Source organism: Hipposideros armiger, unplaced genomic scaffold, assembly GCF_001890085.2.
Source record: "Hipposideros armiger isolate ML-2016 unplaced genomic scaffold, ASM189008v1 scaffold_0, whole genome shotgun sequence".
NCBI classification, from domain to species: Eukaryota; Metazoa; Chordata; class Mammalia; order Chiroptera; family Hipposideridae; genus Hipposideros; species Hipposideros armiger.
In genome coordinates, this window is record NW_017731350.1 from 1,848,718 (window position 1) to 1,860,033 (window position 11,316).

At 38.6% G+C, this 11,316-nt stretch overlaps 1 protein-coding gene across 1 annotated transcript in view; it reads right to left on the reverse strand.

Moving 5' to 3' along the window:
• Positions 1-213: 213 nt before the first annotated feature.
• SLC4A1AP (solute carrier family 4 member 1 adaptor protein) overlaps positions 214-11,316 on the reverse strand; it is a 37,546-nt gene continuing 26,443 nt past the window's right edge. Inside the window, exons 8-13 of the mRNA XM_019658376.1 lie at positions 8,593-8,704; positions 6,516-6,753; positions 4,420-4,509; positions 3,663-3,730; positions 2,177-2,246; positions 214-536 (exon numbers count right to left, since the gene is read on the reverse strand). Of these exons, the coding sequence (XP_019513921.1) occupies positions 487-536; positions 2,177-2,246; positions 3,663-3,730; positions 4,420-4,509; positions 6,516-6,753; positions 8,593-8,704 (628 nt within the window). The 3' untranslated portion in view covers positions 214-486. The remainder of the gene's footprint in view (positions 537-2,176; positions 2,247-3,662; positions 3,731-4,419; positions 4,510-6,515; positions 6,754-8,592; positions 8,705-11,316) is intronic.

The window sequence follows — 11,316 nt, forward strand, 5'->3', positions numbered from 1 at the left end:
AACCCAACTGTGTATCTATTTTTAGCTCCAAGAATGACAGACACCCAGAGTCACACACATGGCATGACCTCATATTTCAACACTTATTCGAGGAGGCAACATCAGTGACTCCTGGAGCCTAACCGCCAGAAGCACCATATTGCTCAGGAAAAGCACAGTCCCTAGAGCATAATGAAAGACATTGTGGCCTTAAATAAATATGAGACATCTCCACCTTCTCATTTTAACAGTCATCTCTCACTTTACTAATTCACAAAATATACGGTTACTTTTTACATACATACACAAACACTTTTAAGCAAAATATCAAATTCAAGAGAATCAGATGGACAGATAAATTTAGGAAGCCAAGAGTATGGAAGAAAAGGCAGTCACCAGATTTTAGAAATGATCATCTGAACTCCTCTGGACATTCAACTTGATATATTATCCTAAATATCCCATGTCACATGGTCCACAAGGTCTTCCTTTAGGATTCTGAAGCAATCAATAGCCATACTTGTCATTAAGATGGGTCCTGCCATCTCCACTTTGGCCTAGGTCAGAGTATAAAGAAAGAAAGAAATACATTCATTTTTCCAAAGTCAGGCAGGAAAAGATATCTAGACATCAGTGGGCCAAAAAGCAAAACAGATAAAGAGGTTTCTTCTAAGACAGAAATTTTTTTGTATATAATTTCAAAATATGGTCCTCTTTTCACTTCTATCCTAACATTTATTAGCAGATAAAGAAGCAAACATTTCTAGTAACTAAATTTCTATTACCGTATTTTGCTGTGTGTAATGTGCATGCACATTTTTGGCCCAAACTTTCAGGGAAAAAATCTTTTGTTTTATTTATTTTTATTTTTTTTTTTTTTATAAATTTTATTGGGGAATTAGGGGAGGGAACAGCATTGGGGAATCAGGGAAGGGGAACAGACAAGTTGCTGTCCTTCAGTCTAGTTGTGGAGGACACCGCTTCACTTGCCCATGTTGGTATAATGATCATTGCGCTCTTCCTGGATGAGGCAGTCGCTCACCGGCCACTGGATGGCCACTCACGGCAGCTCACGCCAGTTGCTGGCCGCTCACACTGGCTGCCCACCACTGCAGCCCCACTGCAGCCTACGCTGTCGCCGGCGACTCACAGCAGCCCAGCTCCAGGTTGAGCCGTTGTTCACCATCTTAGCTGTAGAGGGCAGTGTCACTGGCCCTCATGTGGGATCCGAACCGGGGCCCTCTGGCGTCCCAAGCCAGCTCTTAACCAACGCGCCACTGGGCTGGCCCTTGTTTTAATTTTTTAATTAAAATTTTTATTTGTTTATATTTAGGTACTTGTTTTTTGTATTATAAAGGAACTTTAGCATTTATTTATTTACTTATTATTGCACTTTTAATTCATAAGCATAAATAAAAGAATTAAAAACATTTATATAGATACAGAATTAATACTATCCATGTATATATAATGCACATCCTTATTTTTCTCTCATGAATTTAGGCAAAAAGGTGTGCATTATACATGGCAAAATACAGCAATTGCTAATATATTAGAAACTCGGTACATAGAAAAAGCAACCTGTGATCAGCATACGGGAAAATAAGCATCTCCCATATTGCCTTAAGGGTAAATGCATGAACATAAACCGAAACAATCTCTATAGAAGGCAATTTATAACACTTTAAAAATGTTCACAGTCTCTGATCCAACATGTTAACTTTTATGAATTTTTTTCTAAACATACACCTCCACACTTGCAAAGTTACATATGTTAGAGGTTACTTATTGCAGAGTTGTTTTATAATATGGCAAAAGACTGGAAACACAGCAAATATTCATTGAGGGAACTAATTAAGCAAGTAAAGGTATTAACATATCCACACCATAAAGAAGAACTATGCTACCATTAAAAAAAAAATCTATAAATAACTAGGGAAGGGTTTCCATATAGTGTTAAGTGCAAAAGAGCAAGGTATAGACTATGCTTCCATTTGTCTAAAAAAAGTGGTGAAATACTATGGATGTTATTGGTTGATAAAGCTCTTTAAATCTTTTAATCTACCTATTATTCCCCATAAGGGAGATTTTTCCACTACACACTCTCATAACTTTCTTATTTTGAACCTTAAATATGTATTACATAGTCATAAATATAAATAAATAATCTTAAGAGGAAAAGAAAAGTAAAATCTACCTTCAGGGGGGACCCACACACAGTAGTCTGGGTCATCTTCTGGATATTTGGAGGAGAGTGTTGATGGAAGCTACAAAGAAAAGATAGGTTATTTTAGTCACAAGAATTTTAATTCTAGAAATTACTGTCCCTACACCTGTCAGCAAACAAAAAATAAGACAGAACAATTTCCATTAATGATCTTGACATAAGTCATCACAAAATGGGGGCACGTTCTCTCTGAACTTTGATTTTTTTTTTTTTTTCTGTAAAGCCTCAATGAGCAGATTTTCAGCCAGTGAGAGTGAAGTGATATTTTTTAAAGGAGCAGTTAACACAGGTCTGGTTCTAAATGGTATAACCCCCATAGAGGGGAATTTGGCATTTGCCTTTTGATCTAGGTGCAGAAATAAGTTAGTACAGCAAACCTGACTGCTATCCTTTGAAAGGCCTGTTTGCAAGTTGGCCCTTACTTGGCATCTGGCAACTTGGATTTCAGGAGGGTTCCCACTACCCTAATTGATAAGAGTGGCTCCCTGTGCCTAAAATGTTTGAAAAAACAATGTGACATGCTGAACACGTGCCTTCCTTCTGGGAGAATGGAATTTGAGTACCTGCCAGACAGGAGATGATTATGTGATCAGTCCTCAATAAAAATCCTGGGCACTGAGATGCTAATGAGCTTCCCTGGTTAGCAACATTGCAAAGTGTCACAACTCGTTGCCAGGGGAATTAAGCACATCCTGTGAGACTCCACTGGAAAAGGACCTTTGGAAGCTTGTGCCTGGTCTCCCCAGACTTCACTCTATGTGCCTTTTCCCTTTGCTACTGTGCTTGGGATCCTTTACCTGCAGTAAATCACAGCTGTGAGTACAACCATATGCTGAGTCCCCTGAGGCCTCCTGTGAATGACCTAGCCTGAGGGTGGTCTGAAGACCTCCCAACACAAGCTAGCAGTCCCATTTCTGGGTACTTACTGTATCCATACAAAATGGTGTATACACAAGGTTATTCATCATAGCCCTGTTGTAATAAAAGACTAGAAACAAGCCAAGTGTCCTCCTATAGGGAACTGGTTAGAGTACAACCACATAGGAGGAAGCTCTTGGTATACTGATGCAATGATTTCCACAATAAGTAAAAAAAAAAAAACAAAAAACCAAGATGTAGAATGCAGTACATTACATTCTAGTTTTTATGTACTAAAAGGTGGAAAATAAGACTATATTACTCAATTGTCTTTGTATGGCATACTAGAATATGAAGATTCATAAATTAATAAAAGAAGTATGTGAGCAGCTATAGGAAGCAGAGTGGATGGAGACAAGAATAAAGAATTCAAAAAATAAAAATAAAAGAGAACCCAGGCTTCTAGAAGAGGTGGGGATGAGGCAGTTGGGAACTCTGCTAAGATAACCCCTAAAGACTCATTCCTCTGGATGTGGTTCATGACATGGGGAATCATTTTTACATCCAGAGAAGTGAAGGTGATGACTAACGTACTTACTTTGCCTGGACCAGGAACTTTCTTTTTCTTCAATTCATCTCTGCTTTTCTCATATTCATTCTTTGATGCTAATTTAAGAAAAAAAAGAGGCAATAGCTATTTCCGAAAAATTAAAATAGAAAATTTCCTAAGAGAGCACCATAATTATTGAAGAAAACATGTAACAATCCAATTCTCAAAAATTCCTTCTACTATTGTAAAGACTATATATTAAGAGAGAATTCCCCCTTCACTAATAACCCTAGTTTTCAAATCCTAAGGCTAGTCTACACACTTGAATATAATCATACCATTTGCAAAGGTTAAGGAAAGTGGGACTGACTTCACTATTCTACAGTTTAACCACTACAGTTAAAAGCAGTAGAAAACCTGGAAATAAAAGTCCTTTTAATAGGCCAAACTTTCAACCAATTTCTTTTAATAGTTTTGGAATCACTCCCATGATAGACACATACTAACTCTGGGAAATGGAGAACTGTAGGGCTTTGCATGGCCAGAGAGAAGCCTAAAGGCATTAGGTGTTTTGTGGGTCAGGGAGAGGGAACCCAGGAGGCAGACAGAAGTAAAATAAAGGCTAATGAGATGGCATCAAACATAAAACTCTCCTACATTCCAGTTCTGTCCGGGCCCTCGCAGCAGCAGCCACCTGGTGTCTTAAAGACCATTCCCTGTGTTGCTTCAGGTCAGCTGCCACCCTCTCCTGTGACACCAGTGGCTGCTGTGTGCAGAGCAGCAATGGAGCCAGCATGCTACTTGCCTGAGGGTTCCTCACATGATGACGCAGCTGCTTCACTGATCTCACGATAATCTTTACTCTGCTCCACTTGGCTGAGTTGAGATGTGTTTTCTATAAAATGCAGAACCAAAGCATATTGTTACTACTTAATTCGTTGGGGGTGGGGGAATAAGGAAACAAAAACAAAAGCCAGAAAAGCTAAGTACATACATAATCATCTAGTTTTACTAACATTAGCTTCAACTTAATTAAGTTTTCAATAACTGTCTCCAGATGTCTATCAGAGAACAACCGACTTTTCACTTTAAAAACGGGCCACCTCTGAGGTAACACACTTCGGTAATACTTACCAAATCCTTAAAAATGTACATATTCCTAGAAATTCTACTTCCAGGAACATTTTCAAAGAAAATAATCAGAGATAAACACCAAGATTTATTATATACAAATGTATTTATAATAGCAAAAGTTCACAAATATCTTACACGTCCAACAATAAGGAGCTGATTAAATAAATTATGGCAGATGCATGTGATGAACCACTATGTCCCTTACTAAAACCACATTTTATAGGAATATTTTAAAACAAAAAAAATAGGTTATAAAACAGCATGTATAATACGATCCCAATGTTGTAAAAACAAACAAACAAACAAACAAGGCCTTGAGTAATCCTAATCAGCTGCAGATTTACTAATTACTGTATTGTATAAACCAAACTTTCAAAGATGCTGTTTTCATACATACATATTTGCTTTGGTCTCTTAAAAAAATACAATAGTTACAGCTCCCTTCCTGCTGACCTGTTTATATGCCACCATCATAATGTATGGATCAAAGACCAGACTCAGAAAAAAATATGTATAAATTCCTTTTTTGAAAAGGCCAAGCATTTTTGCTAATAACTAAACAAAGGAAAATGCAAAAGATAAAAATTTACCTCTCACAAAGGAGGAAATGGTTTTTTGTTTGTTTTTTTTTAAATAACTGAAGGTGATTCAAAAGAAGGTCTATATATCAGGTCTGGTATTTTTACAGACAAGCCTGGTTTGTTTTAGAAGGAGACATGCACACATTTAATGCGGTTTTTTGTTTGTTTTTTCCTTATGTTCCCTATTTTCTGTGCAGTCTTAATCTTGCTAAGCAGTTTGGCCAACTTGCATGAGAATAACCCCTGCAGCTGACGAGGGATAAGAGGATACTAAAAAGATAAACATCTTTTGGGATGGGAATGTGGGAGATTTTTCTTTTCTTCTTTAGACTTTTATGTATAGTTCAGGTTCTAAATGAGCATACATTCCTTTTATAATCAGAAGAAAATACGCTTAAAAACCAATTAATTCCCTTTCTCATCATTTTTCATCAAACCTTTGCTGAGGTGGATGAATACTATGTGCCAGGTTCTCTGCTAGGGACCATGTCCAAAAGATGCATAAGGTATGATGCTTCCTGAGAAGTATGTCCAGTGGGCACAATTATGCTTAGTGTCTGTTTTAGGGTTGGGGGAAAAAAACGAGTAGGGGAGGCTATCCTGAGACCACATGATCAGGCCCCATCATCAGGCCCCATCATCCAATATATTATTCCACTGCCTCCAATCATACAGTGGCAGCAGCTCAGGTTTGTCCACAGCAGCTAGGGTTTCAGACTTCAGAGCTTTCAATTTTCCATAATTCTGAAACAGACTGGAAATACCTGTCTTTATTTTGCAATGAGAATAAATAATGACTGGCAGTCAAAGAAAGTATGTTTCCACAGAGTCAACAGTATCACATATCATTAAGTATTACAAAGTCAAAATGCACAGGCAAGAATTGGCTTTGCAATAACTATTGTAGATGATGTATTATAGAAAGTACACTTGAAACCTATATAATTTTACTACCCAATGTCACCCGAATAAATTTCATAAAATTTTTTTAAAGAAAAAGAAAATAAGCTATAAATATAGTTATGTATTATTATTCCCATTCGACATGCTGTAGAATTTCTCCTGGTTTTTAATAAATTTCATTTTTTCAGAGGTAAAAAAACAACTGACTTTGCTTTTTCAAAGCTTTCCACAATTAATGCAAACATCCCACTGAATATCACAGGAAGGAGAAGAAAAATATTACCATGGTGTTTTGTTTCTTTAGAGCATGTGACGTCCGTGGGAGGACTCATTTCCTGCACTGCTTCTTCTGGCTCTCTCTCCTGCTGTGACCAACTGCTTCCAGTCTCCATTTTCTTCTTTTCCTGCTCCTCCTTTTCTTTCTCCTCTTCCTCTTCCTCTTCCTCCTCCTCTTCTACTTCAGGCTCATCCTTCATTCTCATTAGAGTTGGAGGGAGTTCAGGACGCTTGGGGGGCAACTTCTACAAAGGAAACAAAACCATGCACACGTAGTTCTACATAATGATAAAGAGGCAAATCTCTTCAAGGGGGTTAAGCAAAATGTGTAGAATGTTTAACCTCACTAGGCTGACAGGCTGCAGAAGTTTGGTGGAAGAAGGACATTCACATTAAAATTTTATCCATCTATGGACCTTTAAGTATCTTTATTAGTTTCTAGGGTCAGAAGAATATTAAGTAGGAGACACCTGAAACAACTTGTAGGGAACTAAATCATTTCCTCCAGGTGGGTACCGCTGCGGGAGTTCTGTCCTGTTACCCCTTTGTGATGTTAAAGGATCTAATTCACTACAAAATCTTCTAGGGAGTAAATCAGACACACATTTCTAAGAAATGAATCACTTGTGCAAGCCTTTTCATTTTAGATTTAACACAATTTCAAGGAAATAAGACATGTAGGTCAGCAAAACAGATCCTGAGGAAGAGGAAGACATTTCTTGAAGACTAAGGCCAAATATTGTAATCAAGACCTTTTAATGAAAGTAATTAGAAAAAGTTGATCACAGCTTAAGGAATAGAGAGAAGGTATCAAAGTATATGTTGGGTATATCATGTTTTAAATATAGGATTTAGTTCAGTAATCCTCTAAGAAAAGTTTTTTAGTGAAGAGTTTTTCTTCTAACTAAAACCTCCCACCCACCCTCACAGAAAAGCTTCCATCTCAGGTAAACCACACTCAGAACAAGTGGCTGGGACTTCAGACCTCTGCCACCAGAGGGCAGTTTCCCCTAATTCAAGGTGTTTTCGGCTGAACTATGTACCCCTAAAATTCATATGTTCAAATTCTAACCCCCAGTACCTGAGAGTGTAACCGTACTTGAAGAAAATGTCTTTAAAGAGGTGACCAAGTAAAAAGAAGGCTGTTAAGATGGGGCCCTAAGCCAACAGGACCAGTGTCCTTATAAGAAGAGGGAGGCAAGCGCACAAGGGACAGCCACGTGAAGAGGCAGCAAGAGGGAGCCATCTGCCCGCCAAGGAGAGAGGCCTCAGAGGAAACCAACTGTGCGGGCATGTCGCTCTTGGACTTCCAGCCTCCAGAACTGTGAGAAAATGAATTTCTGTTGTTTACGTACCCAGTCTGTGGCATTTTGTTATGGCAGCCCTAGCGTGCTTAATACTCAAGCTTTAGCTCTTTGGAGTGATGAAAACCTTTTAAAAGCTGAATGTACAAACAGGGATGTACATAAAGCAAAAAAATATATCAGTGAGGTATCAGAGGACCTAGAAAGATCACAAAACTCAGGGACAGAAGACCTGGATTTGACTGCCAGGCTAGTTACTAACTGATGGTGTGATCTTGTATTTAACCTCTCTCTGACCCTGTTTCCTCACCTGTGAGAGGTAACAATTCCCACATATCAAAAGGTGTTGGCAGGATTAAATGAGGTAAGGAAAACCACATGGCAGTACCAGGGGCACAGACTACGATACTAACAAACGTTAGCTGAGTCTGAAGATTACATCTATCCACCAGGAGAAAATTAATGCAGTAGACTTTCTTAAATACAACATTCATCACAAATGAATCAACTGGCATTCTAATAAACAAATCAGTTATATGCAAATTCACTGGCATGAATCTATTCTTCAATTCTTGATAACCCTAAACTGAAGAGAAAAATCCAAGAACCAACTCCTGGGAAAGGTGTGATCATACCAACCCCACAGCCCTTTTGCATGTTACTATGAAAAAACTGACTCATACGATGGAATGAGTCATTTGAGCTTTGAAAAGAAAAGAGAAAAAAATTAGCGCAGATAACTCAAGAGCTGAAAGTTTAACACCCTGACCCACAACTTACCCCTACTGTTCCAGTTTTTAATTTGAATTTGCTTCCTCCTTTCATAGCACCAAAAAGAGGCAAGGTAAGCTTTTTAGCTTTGTTTTCTGCATCTGTAGTCTGAGTTTCAGTCCTAGGAAGAAAGAATAATTACACGTATCTATTCCAGTGAGGCCAAGGATTTAGCTAAAAACATCATGACACTGACCAAGAAACTTGGCAAAACAGTTTCCACAAAATGAATATCTAAGCATACGCCAATAAGAGGTAGTTGAGCCAGCAGAGTTTAAACAAATGGCACTGCTGATTGTCACAGACACAGGTTCATTAAGGGCAAGATGAGCCTGCTACCTTAGTCTAGTAATTTACAACATGTTACATGACTTCACATTCATAAAATGATGCCTACAGTACAAAGGTCACTGGCAATAGAGAATAAGTAAGTATGACCCCACCCCCACTCAGTGGCAGGAGACGGATCCATGGTGTAAAGCCCTACTTCACCCACCAACCTCTGAAGAGAACTCACAGTGTCTTACTTACCTGAAGTCCACTTATCATAACCACACACAACAGCTATGAGCACAGAAGTGGGTTTTTTTTAAAGTGTGTGGGTGTAGGTGGTGGGAGGCAAAATACCCTGTGTAGTGAGTAATGATAAAGACATAATGAGAAACCCTACAATGTTGAGTTTGTCAACATTCTCATTGGCTAGACAGTTATAAAAGCTAAGCCCATAGGGTAAAGCTGAGGCAGGGCAAAATGAAGAGATTGTAGAAATTAGAAAAAAGTGGGAAGGGGAAAAGAACAAAAAGGATGGCAGCTCAGTTGACAAGGCACTCAGAGTAGAGAGAGGTGACAATGACAGGATAGCATGAGGCAAAAGCCCTATGCTTTTTTTTCACCTTGACCATAGAACAGCCCTGCATTCTGGAATATAAGAACAGCACTGGTACTCCTGACTCACAGTGACCCATACAAGAAACTGACTACCCTGAAGCCCCATCTGCCTCTATTGGCCTCCTTTACCTAAGATTTACCCTCTCAGTGGCGCTCTTGAGCCTAAGCTCACCATCCCCTCTCTCTACCAGAGACAGACCCATTGCCTTACTAAGGCCACCAGAAGAATCCTGCCTGCCTGGCCTTAAAGACCCTTTGCCAAATCATTATTCTTCACAGGCCTCAGAAGGTGTGTGCAGAGAAAGACCAAGGCAAGAGCAACACAGTTAGTTTTCACTCCATGAAATAGCTTGGCTGGCCTGGAGAAAGTGTGAAGATGCCCAAAGGAGGGGACAAAGCAGAAGATGGAATCACCATCAAGACTTGCTTATGTGGGGGAGGAGTGGAGTTAGGTAAAGCGTTTGGAAGTTCAACCTTCAATGATAAGAGGAGGGGGGAGATACACAGCATCTGAAGGCCACCATCTAAAGTATTAGGTTGTCGGAAAAGTCAAGACGCATTTTTGCGATGAAAAACATAGAAAAAATACGTCATAACTTTTCCAACAACCCAATAGAAAAGGGAGGAGAAACCAGGTAGACACACAGACATCAGGAGGGGAGGCTCTGGGAAAAGCTGATAGACGTCTCCTGGCTCCGAACACTTCAAAGGGCTGACTTACCAAGTTAAACAATTACAGAGTTGTATGTAAAACTCATTGTTAATTTGTTTACCCTGGACTATGCCTCATGAATTGTTACCTTTTCTCCACAAAAATGGTATTACAAATAGTTGCTAGATATAAAAGAAATAGTAAAAAGTTTGACAATGATGAAAATAATAATTTTATATATATATATATATATATATATATATATATGATAGTACTTTGTTAAGTGCTATTCATTTAATCTTTGCAACATCATTATTTCTAATTTATAGAAGAGTAAAGCAAAGATCAAAGAAGTTTCATAATTTGCCTCAAAATGCCAGAATGTAATTGATAGAGTTGAGAAGGAAACTCAGGAAGTCTAACTCTAGTGCTAACCTATCTCCTCCCTGTCAGTAAGGTAACGCAAATATCATTTGGGTCAAGTAGAATTCTGTGGACTGATCTATGAATCACTGTATTAAATATCCAAACTGCCCAGAAAACTTGCTAGTATTAGGGGACAAATTTTCTGTACAGATGATCCAGGGCTCCAGAAATACTTTATCTTTACATCTCTATAAGAACAGGTATCTATCAGTATCTAGATACTCTTTTATGAAATGCCCCAGCATCAAGTTGCAGGCTTTGTACTCAGAGGAGAGGGGTTGAATAAATGCTTACTGACAATCTAAAGCAGTAATGTCTAACAGAACTTTGTGCAGTGATGAAAATGTTCTACACCTGCACTGTCCAATACAGTAGTCACTAGCCTACTTAGAGACTAGTTCTAGTAGTCACTAGAACACATAACACGTGCCTAGTGTGACTAAGGAACTGAATTCTTTAATTGTATTTAATTTAAATAACAAATGTGATTATTGGCTGCTGTACTGGACAGCACAGATCTAAAGAAAACATGAAACTTTCTATAGTTAACTACCTTCATAAGTGAGTGAACCCATCTAGGAGTACCACTTTTTGAGATGTCCACCTGGATTCTGCTAACTGGGTGAGAGGGATGCTTATTGCTAAAACAACCTACTCAACATTTTCAATATTTGTTGAGACCACATAGAACAAAATTTTAAAATACTGTCAAGTTGAAAGACTGGGTCTCGGTCTCTCTCTCTCTCTCTCTCTCTCTCTCTCTCTCT